The sequence below is a fragment of the Syngnathoides biaculeatus genome, chromosome 19 (assembly GCF_019802595.1).
Source record: "Syngnathoides biaculeatus isolate LvHL_M chromosome 19, ASM1980259v1, whole genome shotgun sequence".
In the NCBI taxonomy this organism is placed as follows: Eukaryota; Metazoa; Chordata; class Actinopteri; order Syngnathiformes; family Syngnathidae; genus Syngnathoides; species Syngnathoides biaculeatus.
The window spans coordinates 6,062,928-6,078,827 of record NC_084658.1 but is presented as its reverse complement, the minus strand read 5'-3'; the positions used below and the strand labels follow the sequence as shown (position 1 = coordinate 6,078,827).

At 41.5% G+C, this 15,900-nt stretch overlaps 1 protein-coding gene and 1 pseudogene across 1 annotated transcript; one reads left to right on the top strand and one right to left on the bottom strand.

Annotated features, from left to right (window-relative positions):
• The first annotated feature begins 913 nt into the window (after positions 1-913).
• slc51a (solute carrier family 51 member A) lies at positions 914-15,510 on the top strand. The gene is made up of 9 exons (XM_061805292.1): positions 914-979; positions 1,074-1,264; positions 7,394-7,545; positions 12,271-12,344; positions 12,426-12,584; positions 13,449-13,560; positions 14,720-14,866; positions 14,947-15,052; positions 15,188-15,510. Exons 2-9 carry the CDS (start codon positions 1,192-1,194, stop codon positions 15,334-15,336), a joined length of 972 nt encoding a protein of 323 aa, XP_061661276.1. The 5' UTR covers positions 914-979; positions 1,074-1,191; the 3' UTR covers positions 15,337-15,510.
• Positions 11,684-11,802, bottom strand: LOC133493100 (5S ribosomal RNA; annotated as a pseudogene).
• Positions 15,511-15,900: the final 390 nt, after the last annotated feature.

The window sequence follows — 15,900 nt, the reverse complement described above, 5'->3', positions numbered from 1 at the left end:
CAAGGCAATGGCCTCCATGTCAGTCGTTCCACTTGTTGAAAAGCAAACACGTCACAAGGCCAAAGTGGCCTCGCTTCCACTGGACAGCTTTGCATGGCTTATCCATTACAGATAACACAAAAAGGCACCATTTAATGGTGATTTTTGACATCTCGGTGTTGAGTGATATTTGGTCCCGATTCAGAACTGAAGCGGGTCAGATCTTCAAGGCACTGAGTTGAACCCTCAAAGTCACCAAACCTGGGGCAATATGGAGTTCAACCAGTATTTTCTCACAGGATAACCCTATTACAGCCTGAGGTTAGCAGATCTCGAGACTTCACCTCATTGATCATGTGGTTTAACTACATTTTTTGCTTCTTATATTTTTAACACTACATAAGCATAGCAATGAAGACAATTGCAAAGGTAACCATAAAACAAAAAGCATACAACAACTTAGAAAAGGCTCTATGAATACATTCAATATACAAATTTACCTTGGTAAACAGATGTTAACATAATTACTAGCATAGGAGTCAAACTTGAGGTTTGTGGGCCACATCTGGGCCTTCACAACATTTTAAGTGGCCCTCGAAAGCAAATCATCTGTGTCAAGGTCCATGATTCTTGCTGTAGTCCGTGTCTTAATTTCAAATTGTTCTCAGTAAAAAAAAAAAATAAATCAGGCTGACATATTTTCAGCATTTTTGGTATTAAAAAAAAACCCCTCACTAAGTCACTTTTACAAAAGTTGAACTAACTACTTTTCTTGACATTTTAGTTCAAAACTGCTTATCACTCATTTTCTTGGGGGAGGGGGCGGCTTCTAATTAGAAAACCAGCTGAAAATGAAATAAGAGATGGAATACTTGAGATAGCGTGTACATTTTACAAATGTTTCGAGCAACAATGAAGGGAGGATTGTGTTCTGGGCGCGTGTTCGCGTGCGTGCTGGAAGGAGGAGGCGTGCCCGGGGGAGCTTGCGTCAAGTGCAAGGGTGCCCTACTGCCCCTCGCGCCCACATGACATCATTGGCAAGTAGCAGCACGGTCTCTCTCTCTCTCTCTTTTTTTTTTTTTTTTTTTTTTTAGGTTGGGGAGGACACACGGCAATCGAGATTTCCAAGTCCCGCGCTTGTCCGTGGATGCGAAGTCGCGAGCAGCACACGACGCCAAAGTTGCTTCTGTGAAAGTCTCGGGAACCCCCACCATGAACGAATCCATCCCTACTATGGACCCGCGGTGCTCGGGCAAACCTCCCCTGGCCATGGACATCATCCTCCGTGAGTAGGCTGTTGTGTCTAATTTCATTTCATTTCATACTTTTGATGACTCTCCTACGGTGGCTGGGAAGTGCAAACACGAAAACAGTTCATTATAATCGTTTTTCACATCCTGTGTTTATTAACGAGGGGCATTTGTTTTTCATTCTTTTCGAGAATTTTTGGAGGGGGAAAAAACTAATCCAAAACACATGTGACATTGAACGGAAAACAAACACGTGCGCGTTGTGGAGCAACTCAACGTGTGAGGTGCAAAACCTTGAGATGTTTAAAGTAAAATCACTTGAGCAAGGACGTTCAAACAAAACCACTCATTACATATTAACCCCAGAATTTCATTGTTTTGCTCAAGTTTCCAGTATTATAGAGATGGGCATTTAAATCCAAATTAGATATAAGATGACTATATTGGAAAATAATGTCATTTTTGATGGCATGGGAAACTTGGGGAACACGGTGAGCTAGTGGTTGGCACATCTGGCTCTGTGCTCTGCTTGTAACTTTCCTCCAGGTACTTCAGCTTCCTCTCACTTTCCACAAACATTCATATAAAGTTAATTGTTAGAATCTCAACTGTTCATGTGAATATGAATGTGAGTGGCGACCAATCATGGGTACCCGATTTACTTGCTCAATGCCAGTTGAAACTGGTGCCAGCTCACCAGCAGCACTGATGAGGACGAGCATTACTGAAAATAAAAAATGTGATACATGATTCTCTCTGCTTGAATTTCTCTGAGTCACACAATACAAAAGTCTGCGTTGTTTATTGTTTGATTTCGTTACACTAAATTGCTGAACACCAGAAACACAACTACTTGCACCCCTGTAAATGAGGCTCAGTTACGGGCAACAGAATAAAAGCAACAACTCAACCTTTCATTTTTTTCCCCCTCAAGTATAAATGTGTGTATGTCGCTTAAATGCACACCAGATGTGTGTTCTTTTACGTGGAAGATGGATACAGCACACTCATGCTGTGTTGAGAAACAAGAAGAAACATGGTTGAAGATTGTGACTTGAAAAAAAAAAAAAAACAGATTTCGCAAAGGTAACTAGCTCCTGGAGATCGTATTGCAATAAAACAGTCTATATACAAACTAGAATATAATACAAAACCTAGAGATGGAAAAAACACTGGCTTGCATGTTTTTGGTACTTTTGATAACAGTTCTGCAGCACGTTGGGTTTAATGGTGAGCACGTATGTCTCTCACCTGCCAGTTTTGAAGTTCGAATCTCACCCCCAGGAACTTCCGTCTTAAGTTTACTTGTTCTCTCAGGGCTTGTGTAGGTGTTCACCCCCAGGAACTTCCGTCTTAAGTTTACTTGTTCTCTCAGGGCTTGTGTAGGTGTTTCTCCTTCCACATACCGAAAGCGTGCATGTCAGGTTAATTGAAGACTGAGTTATCCATTGGCGCCAATGTGATTGCAAATGTTTGTTTGTCTAGCAATTGCTTCCCGACCAGGCTTGGGTTTATAACGCCTCTGGGCCAAGCTCCGAGCTCACCTCTGATCGTTAAGAGGACAAACCCTATAGAAAACTAATGGAGAAAACTGTAAGATCCTGATAATTTAGTTTCAAATGGGATTTTCACCTGAATTTCTGACTAGTTTTGGTTACGGGGCTCCTGTGGAGCAAGCCCTGCAGCTAACTGCTGCTTCGCAGATTCATATTCATATTAATATTGCTCATACTTATCACATAGTAGGGTGAGTTGTTATTAATCTACTGTTGTTTCATAGAAAAAAATTCAGTCCACGCTATCGCACAAACGAGGTATCAAAAAATGTGCCTTGGCCACGTGTGGATTGGAACTAATTTTTTTCACATTTTATTTTGTATGCCAGTATGCCAGTAGTGTGCTAAATACAGTAGATGGAGAGAATACTTCGAGAAGTTGATGAATGAAGAAAATGAGAGAGAGAAGGAAGAGTAGAAGAGGCAAGTGTGAAGGACCAAGAAGTGGCAATGATTAGTAAGGGGGAAGTTAGAAAGGCACTACAAAGGATGAAAAATGGAAAAGGCAGTTGGTCCTGATGAAATACCGGTGGAGGTATGGAAGCAAATTGGAGAGATGGCTGTGGAGTTTTTGACCAACTTATTCAACAGAATACTAACGGGCGAAAAGATGCCTGAAGAATGGAGGAAAAGTGTACTAGTTCCCATTTTTAAGAACAAAGGCGATGTTCAGAGCTGTGGGATTTATAGAGGAATAAAGTTGATGAGCCACACAATGAAGTTATGGGAAAAGAGTAGTTTAGGCTAGACTCAGGACAGAATTAAGTATCAGCAAGCAACAGTATGGTTTCATGCCGAGAAAGAGTACCACAGATGCATTATTTGCCTTGAGGATGCGAGTGCAAAAGTACAGAGAAGATCAGAGGAGCTACATTGTGTGTTTGTGGATCTAGAGAAATCCTATGACCATGAGTACCAAGAGAGGAACTGTGGTACTGCATGTGTAAGTCTGGTGTGGCAGAGAAATATGTTAGAATAGTACAGGACATGTATGAGGGCAGCAGAACAATGGTGAGGTGTGGCATTGGTGTGTCAGAAGAATTTAAGTTGGAGGTGGGACTGCATCAGGGATCAGCTCTGAGCCCTTTCCTGTTTGCAGTTGTAATGGATAGGCTGAGAGACGAGGTTAGACTGGAATCCACTTGGACCATGATGTTCGCAGATGATATTGTGAAATGCAGTGAAAGCAGGGAGCAGGCGGAGGAACAATTAGAAAGATGGAGACATGCACTGGAAAGGAGAGGAATGAAGATTAGCCGAAGTAAAACAGAATATATGTGCCTGAATTAGAGGGGTGAAGGAGGAAGAGTGAAGCTCCAAGTAGAAGAGATAGCGAGGGTGGACAACTTCAAATATTTGGGGTCAACAATACAGTGCAAGCAGTGTGGTAAGGAAGTGAAGAAACTGGTCCAAGCGGGGTGGAACAGTTGGCGGAAGGTGTCTGGTGTTCTATGTGACAGAAGAGTCTCTGCTAGGATGAAGGGAAAAGTTTATAAAACAGTGGTGAGGCCGGGCATGATGTACAGATTAGAGACGGTAGCACTGAAGAAACAACAGAAAGCAGAACTGGAGGTAGCAGAAATGAAGATGTTGAAGTTCTCGCTCAGAGTGAGCAGGTTGGATAGGATTAGGAATGAGCTCATTCGAGAGACAGCCAAAGTCGGATGATTTGGAGACCAGGTTCGAGAGAGCAGACTTTGATGGTTTGGACATGTTCAGAGGCGAGAGAGTGAGCATATTGGTAGAAGGGTGCTGAGGATTGAGCTGCCAGGCAAAACAGCGAGAGGAAGACCAAAGAGAAGGTTGATGGATGTGGTGAGGGAAGACATAATGGCAGTTGGGGTTAGAGAGGAAAATGCAGGAGATAGGCTACGATGGAAAAAGATCACACGCTGTGGCAACCCCTTACGGGACCAGCCGAAAGGAAAAGAAGAAGAAGAAGAATTTTGTATTACTATGATGACTCAATTCCAAAGACTACACAAACTCCTATTGAAAATCAATTGGTCGCTGACAAAATTAATTCCATTTTCTAATGCATGCTAATCTGGCATATACAGTTATTGAGAGATGCGTTTCATGTCTCATTTGTCTTGACAAACTTCCCTTTTTTCCTGAAACACTTGCCCTTCTATGTCAGTTGAAAGAGGGAGAGAAAACACACTTTTCCATGTGTTTTTGAGATTCTGTTATGGTCCGATAAAAGCAAGTTTTATCTTTTTGGCCGTAACTCCAAAAGGTATTTCTGCTGCACATGTAAGGCGAAGGTAGTGGTGTGAAAGACCAAACAAGAGCCTGTATACTCTAGAAAGATCTAGAGTATACAGGTTGGCAAGACTGAGGGATATAGATGGGAAGGGATGTGGGTTAGGGTATGTGGCAGTAGTGTGCTGGATAGATGGAAAAAAATACTTTGAACACTGGATGAATGAGAAAAATGAGACGAAAGGAAGAGTAGAAGAGGCAAGTTTGGTATTCCAGGAAGTACCAGTGATTAGTATGACATAGTTTAGTTGTGGAAGTATGGAAGAATCTAGAAGATGTGGCTGTGGAGTTTTTGACCAGGTTGTTTAACAGAATTCTAGCAGGTGAGAAGTTACCAAAGGAATGGAGAAAGTGGCCATTTTTAAGAACAAGAATGAAATGTAGAGTTGTGGAAAACATCAAGTAATAAAGTTGATGGTCACAAAAGTACATTTTGGATTGCTAGCTGTACTCGTAAATATCTGGAGTCAGTCTCTTTAAAAAAAAAAAAAAATCAAAGACCAACCCGAAACCCTGGTGTTCCAATAGGTTCCGACCTGACTTTTGTCATTTAGAATCAATTACTAAAACTGCCTTCTACCAACTGAAGAAAATCTACAGAGTGAAGGCTTACATTTGCCAAACAGACCAGGAAAAGCTCATCCATGCATTTATCTCAAGTAGACCTGATGACTATAATGGTCTTCTGACTGGATTCCCCCAAAAAAACCATGAAACAGCTGCATCTGATGTTCTGACCAGAACAAAGAGGTCAGAACACATTACTTCAATTCTAAAATCTCTACACTTCCAGTCATCTTTAGAATTGATGTTAAAGTTCTGCCAGTTGTCTATAAATCACTAAATGGCTTAAATCCTCAATAGATGGAAGACATTCTAATGGAATATAAAAACAGTAGCGCTCTGAGGTCGACAGACTCGGGTCAGATAATGGAAAACACAGTCCTAAGCAAAAATGGTGAATCAGCGTTTAGCTATTATGCAGCAATGGAATAAGTTGCCAACAGAAGTGACGTCAGCCCCAAGTGTGAATATTTTGAAGTCCAGGTTAAAAGCACTTCTTTTTTTATCAATCTACAGTATTTTTAATTTTATTTTTATTTTCTCATTTGTTTTAAATGTTTTTAAGCTGTTTTTACTTCAGTTTTTAACGACGTAAAGCACATTTAGTTACTTTGTGTATAAAATGGATGATCTCAATAGTGTTGCTTAGCTTTGCATTATTTGGCTCGATGATGTTGATGGAGAAGTACAAAGATGGTCAGAAGGAGCTACTGTACATTGTGTCTTTGTAGAAGTAGAGAAAGCTTAGGACAGAGTACCCAGAAGGGAACTGTAGAACTGCATGCAGCAGTCTAGCGGGCAGAGAACTATGTGAGACTAATACAAGATGTGGATGAGGGCAGAAGGTGTGCTGTCGGTGCGACTGAGGAGACTGAGGTGGGACTGCATAAGGGATCAGCCCTGAGCCCCTTCCTGTTCACATTGCCTTACAGATGAGGTTAGATTGAAATCCCCATGGAAAGGTGGAGGCATACTTTGTGGAGGGGAAGAGTAACGACTGGGCAAAGTAAAACAATATGCAGTATGTGTATGAATGAGAGAGGGGAAAGAGGAAGAGTGATGCAACTGTGAGAAAAGAAATATCCTGGTTGGATGACTTTACATATTTAGGATTAACAATCCAGAGCAAAGGTGATTGTAGAAAAGTGAAGAAACAGATCCAAGCAGGTTGGAACGGGTGGAGATGAAGGGCAAAGTTTATATAACAGTGGTGAGGCCAGCCATGATGGATGGATTAGAGACAACAGGGAGCAGATATGGAAGTGGCAGAAATGAAGATGTTGAGGTTCTCACTCGGAGTTAGCGAGTTGGATATGATTAGAAATTAACTCATTAGAAGGACAAGGTTGGATGTTTTTGGGGACAAAGTGAGAGAACCCAGACTTCAATGGTTTGGACACCTCCAGAGAAGAGATACTAGCTGTTGGTAGAAGGATGATGAGGATGGAGCTGCCAGCCAACAGAGCGAGAGGAAAAGTTCAGAGAAGGATGAGGACAATTGATGTTTGAGAGAAGGATGAAGAAGATGGAAAAGGATGACTCACTCTTGAGCAGGGAAAACAAGATGTTTGATGGAAATACAAAACTGCTTATCAACAAAAAACACTATGTACAGGGAAACGTGATAAAGGCAGCCTCATGCTGTAGCCCCGTTTTTTTTTTCTTTTTTTTTTCACATTTTTGTATTCTCATTTTATGTCCCAATTTCATTAGAACAAGGGTTGGGATTGGGTTTCTGTTGTAAAGAGAGTTAACGAGTGGTCTTCTTTTTTTCCACAGAGTTTGACCTCTTCTCCATCATCTTGTACTCTATCCTCACCTTTATGGCAGCCACATCCATGCTGATCTTCCTTGAGGAGTGTGTTTATATTTATAAGAAAGTGCCAGGCAATAAGAAGAGCACGATCATATGGGTGAATGGAGCAGCACCGGTAAGAATTATTGTATTGCTCATAGTTTGCATGTAGTCCAGGAACTCTAGGTTCCTCCTACATCCCCAAATCATGCTTCTTAGGTTAATTAAATACTGTTTTCCTATAGGTATGAATATAAAAGCACATGTGAACTTGGCTTTGGATATCCTTAATCATCCAGCATCTGTCACTCTCAGGGTATTGAATTTATCGCACCACTTCTCTTCAGGCTTTCTTAAAAGACTTTTTGCCTGTTATCTGAACAGTTTTCAAATCAATTCATGCAACAAGGCTTCGTTAGGATGGACGAGCCTGAGTTGGTATGGACAAACACAACTATTTATGCTCCAAGTTGGAGGCACATGCCAAAACGACAGATGGTTTCACTCTTGCAAAAAGAACAGCCATTAGGACGGCTGGCAGAGAGGCCATTGTCTGTCTGTCGTTAGATGGAAACTCCCTCGTTAATATTCCATTTAGTTGGTTAGTGATAGTGGAGCAGGTCATTTTGTGTTTTTCTTTTATTTGTTGGAGTAGGAATTATTAAATTTTCTTTTTTTTTATTCAAGCATGTCTTGGACTCCTCAATGTAAGCATATGTGCATTCTTCACTTTTCTGGGTATGGAGTGTCTGGTCTTTTGGCCCGTACCAGCCTTTGTCTCAAGGTATTACGTGTTTTGAAGTGTACCGAAATGCATTCGTTGAAAATTCTTCTGAGTTTCTCAGATATAGTTGAGGCCTATGGAATTACACTATTTTTGCATCTGTCACTTTTTTCTTTCTCATCCACCTTGCTCTTGTCCCTTTTGCAATTAGATACAGTTTTCACAAAAGACCAGCTGGCGTGACCACAGGTTTTGAGTGCAATTCTCACCTGTCTATGCTTTTTCTTTTTGGCCTGTTGACTGGTTGGGACATGACCAGCTCTGTGTTGTGGTTACAGATAAAGCTCAGTTTGTGTTCCAGAGGATGATATTAGTCAAAAAGTAAGCATTGGCTACTGTCTATGGGTTTTCCGTCATCCCCAACAAGGAGCCCCCTGTCATCTCCAATGTGGATATCATAGTCCAAAAAAGACTACAGTACTTACTGTCTTTGACATCCTTGATGTTGTCTTTGAAGGCTTGTACTTCTTGGATTTTGATATTTAAGATGTGTCTTCCACATGCTATATCTGTGCCTGTAAAATGGAGTTGTTCACTTAAAGGTGTTCAGAGCTTGTCTTTCCATGTCCACCATGTACAGGTTTGCTATATTGGGGGATACTGGGGATCCCAGAGAACAACCATAATTTTGCCTGTAAAATATTCCCATAAATTGAAAATGCACGATGTTAAGACAAAGTTCCTTTAAGTGATATATATGTTCAAGAATAAGTGTGGATCTGTCCTGGAGGGTGCGATCAAGCAGTGACCGTAGCCTCACAGTTTCCATTGTACCCTATTCCAACACAGAACGTAGTATTTGTTCTCTCTGTGCTTTTGTGGGTTTTCGCCAGGGTCCCTGGGTTCCTCCCACATACCAAGAACGTGCATGTTCTGTTAATTTTAAGACTCTAACCTTTCTATATTTGTGAATGTGAGCAAGAATAGTTGTCAGTCTATCAGTCTCACTGTGATTGACTTGCGACCACTCCAAGGAGTAGCCTATCTCTTGCTCAGTCACCTTGGATCGGCTCCAATTCACCAGTGACCTTAGCTTGACTTTAACACCTGCCAAACTACCAAATGCAGGTCAGCTTCAGCAGTGGCGGGTAGCACCGCCACTCCCACTGGCCAAAGTTGATTTAGAAATTAGTTATAATGTGCTGCCAATTTTGCACATTGCTGTTGAGACACGTCTACATTATTCAAAGACTCACTGTTTTGGATTACTACTGGCAACTAATGTTTGCTAACTCTTTGCACCATTTGCACATTTCTTACAGTACCAGATTACGGCACTGTTAATCACTTTAAAGCTTGAGGGCTGCATTATTTACAAAATGCCATTATATAAGCATCATTGCACTAGTGATACAGTTTCATTGCTAAATGACACTTCGTACTTGTGTTTTTTATTTCCTAAATGTACAACCCTAATTCCACTGAAGTTGGGAAATTGTGTTAAACAAATAAAAACGGAACACAATGATTTTCAAATCATGTTCAACCTATATTTATTATAAAGACAAAATATTTAATGTTAAAACATGAACTTTATTGCTTTTAGCAAATAATCATTAATTTAGAAATTTATGCTTGCAACACGTTCCAAAAAAGTTGGGAATAGAGCCACGTTTGCCACTGAATTACATCACCTTTTCTTTTAACATTGAATAAATGTTTGGGAGCTGAGGACACGAATTGTTAAAGCTTTGTAGGTGGAATTCTTTCCCATTCTTGCTTGATTTAAAACTTCAGCTGTTCGGGGTCATTGTCAATGAATTTTACGCATCATAGTTTACCACTGGAAACTACAGAGGAATAAAGTTGATGAGCCACACAATGAAGTTATGGGAAAGAGTAGTGGAGGCGAGACTCAGGTCAGAAGTAAGTATATGCGAGTAACAGTATGGTTTCATGCCTAGAAAGAGTACCACAGATTCATTATTTGCCCTGAGGATGCTACATTGTGTCTTTGTAGACCTAGAGAAAGCCTATGACAGAGTACCAAGAGAGGAACTGTGGTACAGCATGCGCGAGTCCGGTGTGGCAGAGAAATATGTTAGAATAGAACAGGACATTTATGAGGACAGCAGAACAGCGGTGAGATGTGCTGGAAGGTTGTCAGAAGAATTTAAATTGGAGGTGGGACTGCATCAGGGATCTGCCCTGAGCCCCTTCCTGTTTGCGGAAGTAATGGATACGCTGACAGATGAGGTTAGACAGGATTCCCCTTGGACCTTGATGTTCACAGATGATATTGTGAAAGCAGGGAGCAGGTGGAGGAACAATAGAAAGATGGAGGCACACACTGGAAAGGAGAGGAGTGAAGATTAGCCGAAGTAAAACAGAATATATGTGCATGAATGAGAGGGATGGTGGGGGAACAGTGAAGCTCCAGGGAGAAGAGATAGCAAGGGTGGATGACTTCAAATACTTGGGGTCAACAATACAGAGCAATGGAGAGTCTGGTAAGGAAGTGAAGAAACGGGTCCAAGCGGGGTGGAACAGTTGACGGAACGTGGCTGGTGTTCTACGTGGCAGAAGAGTCTCCGCTAGGATAAAGGGCGAAGTCTGCAAAACAGTGGTGAACTCGGCCATGATGTATAGATTTGTGACAGTGACACTGAAGAAACAACAGGTTGAGGTAGCAGAAATGAAGATGTTGAGGTTCTCGCTCGGAGTGAGCAGGTTGGATAGGATTAGAAATGAGCTCATTTGAGGGACGGCCAAAGTTGGATGTTTTGGAGACAAGGTTCGAGAGAGCAGACCTAGATGGTTTGGACATGTCCAGTGGCAAGAGAGTGAGTATAGTGATGCTGAGGATGGAACTGCCACGCAAAAGAGAGAGAGGGAGACTAAAGAAAAGGTTGGTGAATGTGGTGAGGGAAGACATGAAGACTCCGAGTGTTAGTGAGGAACATGCACAAGATAGGCTTAGATGGAAAAAGATGACACGCCGTGACGACCCCTAATATTGGTTTTCAGCTTTGTCGCTTACATGCAATAATTTCTCCAGATTCTCTGACCCTTTTGAGGACATTAAGGACCGTAGATGATGAAAGCCCTAAATTCCTTGCAACTCTATGTTGAGGAACATTGTCCTGAAACTGTTTGACTGTGAATAACTGAGCAATTCAGTGAAGCTCCCTTTATATACCCAATCATAGCACCCTCCTTTTCCCAATTAGCCCGTTCACCTGTAGGATGTTCCAAACAGTGTTTGATGAGTGTCCCTCGTTTTTTTTTTGTTTTTGTTTTTTTTTAATGGCAGCTGTCCCAGGTTTTTTGGAATGTGTTGCAGCTCTGAAATTACAAGTTAATGATTATTTTTTAAAAACAATAAAGATTAGCAGTTTGAACATGAAATATATTGTCTTTGTAGTGTCTTCTTCTTCTTTTCCTGTCCCACTACAATGAGTCATCTCAGATGAACGCACATTTGTTTGGCACAGTTTTACGCCGGATGCCCTTCCTGACGCAACCCCTCTGCATTTTAGCCCGGGAGAGAAGCTTAGAACACCTGGTATTCCCAGGTGGTCTCCCATCCAAGTACTAACCAAGGCCAAACCCGCTTACCTTCCGAGATCTGACGAGATCAGGTGTTCTCAGGGTAGCATGGCCGTAAGCTGTCTTTGTAGTGTATTCAATTAAATATAGGTTGAACATGATTTATGAATCATTGTATTCTGTTTATATAAATGTTTAACACAATGGGCCAACCTCATCGGCATTAGGCTTTATATTTTGTCATTGTTTGTTGTCATACTAGAGTGACTCCAACTACCCGAGGCAAATTCTGTGTATCTCTTGTAAAGCTGATTCTGATTTGGTGGATTGTATTTTGATCGGGAAAAATGTGTCATAGCAACGGCACCTATTAACTCATGTTTGACCTTGTCCCGACCACCCCACTTCCCCATGGTGATGAATCGATGATGATTGATTAGAAAAAAACAACAACTTACCTGAGCATCCCACCACCATTGCCAATTGTATTTCGAGCAAGAAAAAACGTTCTCAGCCCCCATCACATTGCAGTTGGTCCTGATTGAACAAAAGTAACAATTTTGCTTTCTTCCTGTGTGTGTTTTTAAGGTGATTGGCACCATGTCTTGTCTGGGAATGTGGATCCCCCGAGCCACCATGTTTACCGATATGACTTCAGCATGGTGAGTGTGCCTTCCTCTGCTTCCTTTTAATCACTTTCAGCTTTTTCCCCTCCACACCCCTCCATCACCCTTTCATTGCAGCTACTTTGCCATCGTGGTATTCAAGTTCCTCATCCTGATGCTAGAGGAGGTGGGCGGCGACGAGGCGTTCCTGCGGCGAGGGACGAGGCACAAATTGAAGATCAGCACAGGGCCGTGCTGCTGCTGCTGCCTCTGTCTGCCATATGCAGCCATCACACGGTAAACGCTCCACTGACTGATGCTCTATGGACAGCGATCGAGTGGTTAGCATGGACTGTCTCGCATTTCAGAAGTTTGGTGCTCAAATTGCAGCAATGAAGTTTTTCCTGTGCTTTTGTGGGTTTTCTCTGGGTATTCCGGCTTCCTCCTCCATTCCAAAAACATACTCCACATGTTGGGTTTACTGATGACTATATTTTTCAAAGGAGTGAATGTGAGTGTGAATGATGGTTGTCTATCTGTGCCCTGCAAATGACTGGCGACCAGTCCAGGCTGTGCCCACCTATTTGTCCAAAATGATATGGGATCTCATCGGGCTACATCTCACCCGTGACCCTAAGAGTGACGTAGAGAGTTATAAATAAAAAAGATAGCTGGATGGTCAACCAGTGCTCAGAGGCAAGTGTCATTGTGTGGATGTGTGCGTGAATTACTTTTGTAGAATCCCTTTATCATAAATGGCGGTAGTGGAAAGGTCATAAGGATAAGCAGACCCAGACAACCTCCACATGTCCACATGTGAGATTCTATTGGGGGGATTGAATGTTACATAAAAAGGGGAGATGCTCTGCACATACTGTACTTGGAAGTTTAAGGTTTAAGGTTAAACACACTCCTGGCCATTCAACTCTCCCGAGTGCAGGCGTCTCTCTCACTCATGAAGTCAAAAGTCCACATCCCATTTTTTTCACATCCTGACATGGCGGCAATGGCAAAGACAAATAACTCCTGATGCAACTTGTTTGGATACACTGAAAGCAATGTTAATAGTGGGAGGCAGAGAAAGGAAACATTACACACAGATTGTTTTAATATTGTGTTCAACACTGGGGGAAAGAATTAAAGAAGTTTCCTCTGTTGCAGGCGTTCTCTTTTCCTGCTCAAACTTGGCTCTTTTCAATTTGCTGTGCTCAAGGTGGTCTTCACCATCCTCTCCATCGTCCTGTGGACCAACGGAACCTTTGATCTGGCGGATGTGAGTCCATCGCTTTGATGCCTGTACTGATTACTGACTAGAAACAAACATGGCAAACGAGAAAAGATGGGACCACTCCTTGTACAGTTTCACATTACATTTTCACCCACCCTGTTACTCACATTAGCCCTTGGAACAACATTACAGCTGCTTGACTTGCAGTTGTGTAAATATGTTCTCTTGATTCGAATTGCTCTCAAATAAATTCCACGTTATTAGTTATATGCACAGTCTAATACAATATAATCTACTCTTGTGTTTCTCCCAATCAAATACTGCTAATAACGATAATAATGATAGATTGTACACAGTTTGGGTTGCTGCATTGTTCCCATTTTAAAATTCTAAACGCAAACGATATCTGGAATAGTCTAAGGGCTTTGAAACAATTGCAACTGGACTGTTCTAGTTGTCTTAGAAAACAACAACAATTCTGCCTCCAACAAATAAAACTCACACAAACAAACAAAAACACAGCCTGTTGGCAGTCATGCAGCTGCACTGCTACTTTACAACTAAGTGGAATATAAACGAGGTGCTTTTGTTGACGGACAACAGCATCTTCATGACTGTCCTTTGTTGCATTCAGAGGCAATGGTACCATATGCGGTTTGGGGCGTACCCTGGACTTGGAGAATAAATAGTTGAGTTTTTCAACACTAACTCAGGGTAGTCTGTCCTTGTTGCGTGAACTGATTAACCCTGCTTGGATGAGAAGCAAAATGTCTTATAAAACAATCACAAGAGTGCTGTTGCGATTGAGTCAATGCCCCGAGAATGAAATGACGTTGGTAAATGTGAATATAAATAATAGAATATAAACAATCTCAATTCGTATTAATGACTGAAAATCTTTTTTCCCTTATTTTAAGAGCAACATTATCTGGTTATCCAATCACTAATAACCATTCACTACTTAATCCACTGTTAGTTAACTAATGTTACTATGCAAAACTGTTTACCTCAAACTTGTTTCCAAGTGATTCTGACTCACACTTGCCTGCCGCACATACACTCTCTCACTCCACTTACTAAATGATCCAAAAGTGGCTTTGTTTGGAAATGTTTCAGTGGAATTTTTTTTTGTTGTTGCTCATTTGTTCTCTATGTTTTGTCCCGTCTTGTTCTTGCTGACTCTCCCGACCCGCGACTGATTAAGTTGAACATCACAGGATCAGCAATATGGATCAACCCCTTTGTGGGCATCTTGACTATCATCGCCCTGTGGCCCGTGGCCATCACGTTCATGCACCTCCGGACCACCTTGCGCACCTTAAAGATCATCCCTAAATACGCCATGTACCAGGTACGACCCGGGGAGAGGCTCCACAGCTCATAAGATCACAATGCGTTTGTCGGGTCCTACAAGCATTTACATGTTTGCAGCTCGTGCTGATCCTTAGCCAGCTTCAGTCTGCCATCATCAACATTTTGGCTTTGAATGGAACAATCGCCTGCGCTCCGCCATTCTCTTCTGCAGCCAGAGGATACAGTGAGTCACCATCAATCATCCCTCTATCCTTACGTTTAATTTGCTCAATCAACATTTTTTTTTTGTCATGTCAAACCCACCTTGATTTGAATCATTTAATCACTAAAACGTTGACGTTTATGTACGTCTCCACAGTGATGAGTCAGCAACTCCTGATCCTGGAGATGTTCATCATCACGCTAGTAACACGTCTGCTGTATCGCCGACTTTACGACCCTCTGCCCGAGGAAGAGTATGACGACAACGAGAACACCAAAATGGTTACGTTGGAGAACGCCGGATGAGTCAGTCTTCATTGCTTGTGTGTTTTAGCCTCTTTGTGTGTGCATTTCAAAAGGAGATTATGGGATGTTGAATTGACTGAGCAGACTCCTTGGTTGCACAAACTTTATGGAGTGTAATAACTTTTGCTGCCAATTCTTCACTGGTTCTTACTGTCATAAAACCTTGAGATGTTATGCAAGAGCACAGCAACTATGTATTTGAAATGTAAGAGACAATTCCTTCTTTAATTTACACGCTTGAAAAGGGAGTGAATAGCTAAAGATTTTTTTATTATTATAAATGATTTTTTTAAACGGATCGATTTGTACCTCATGTTCCCTACAATAATATGACATGATTTTCAGTATTTCTTTCACGTTAGCATCGTCATGGAAATGTACAGGAAACAGATTTTATTTACAGTACACAGTAAATACTTGTCTTTTGTGGGACGCTATTGCATCACCAACGATGAACATTTTTAATATATATTTTAGTTTGTTGATTTACCGGCATTCTTGACATGCACAATACGAAGTACATGACATTCCAAAGACAATCTGCTTCCCTTTTTTTCCAATGCT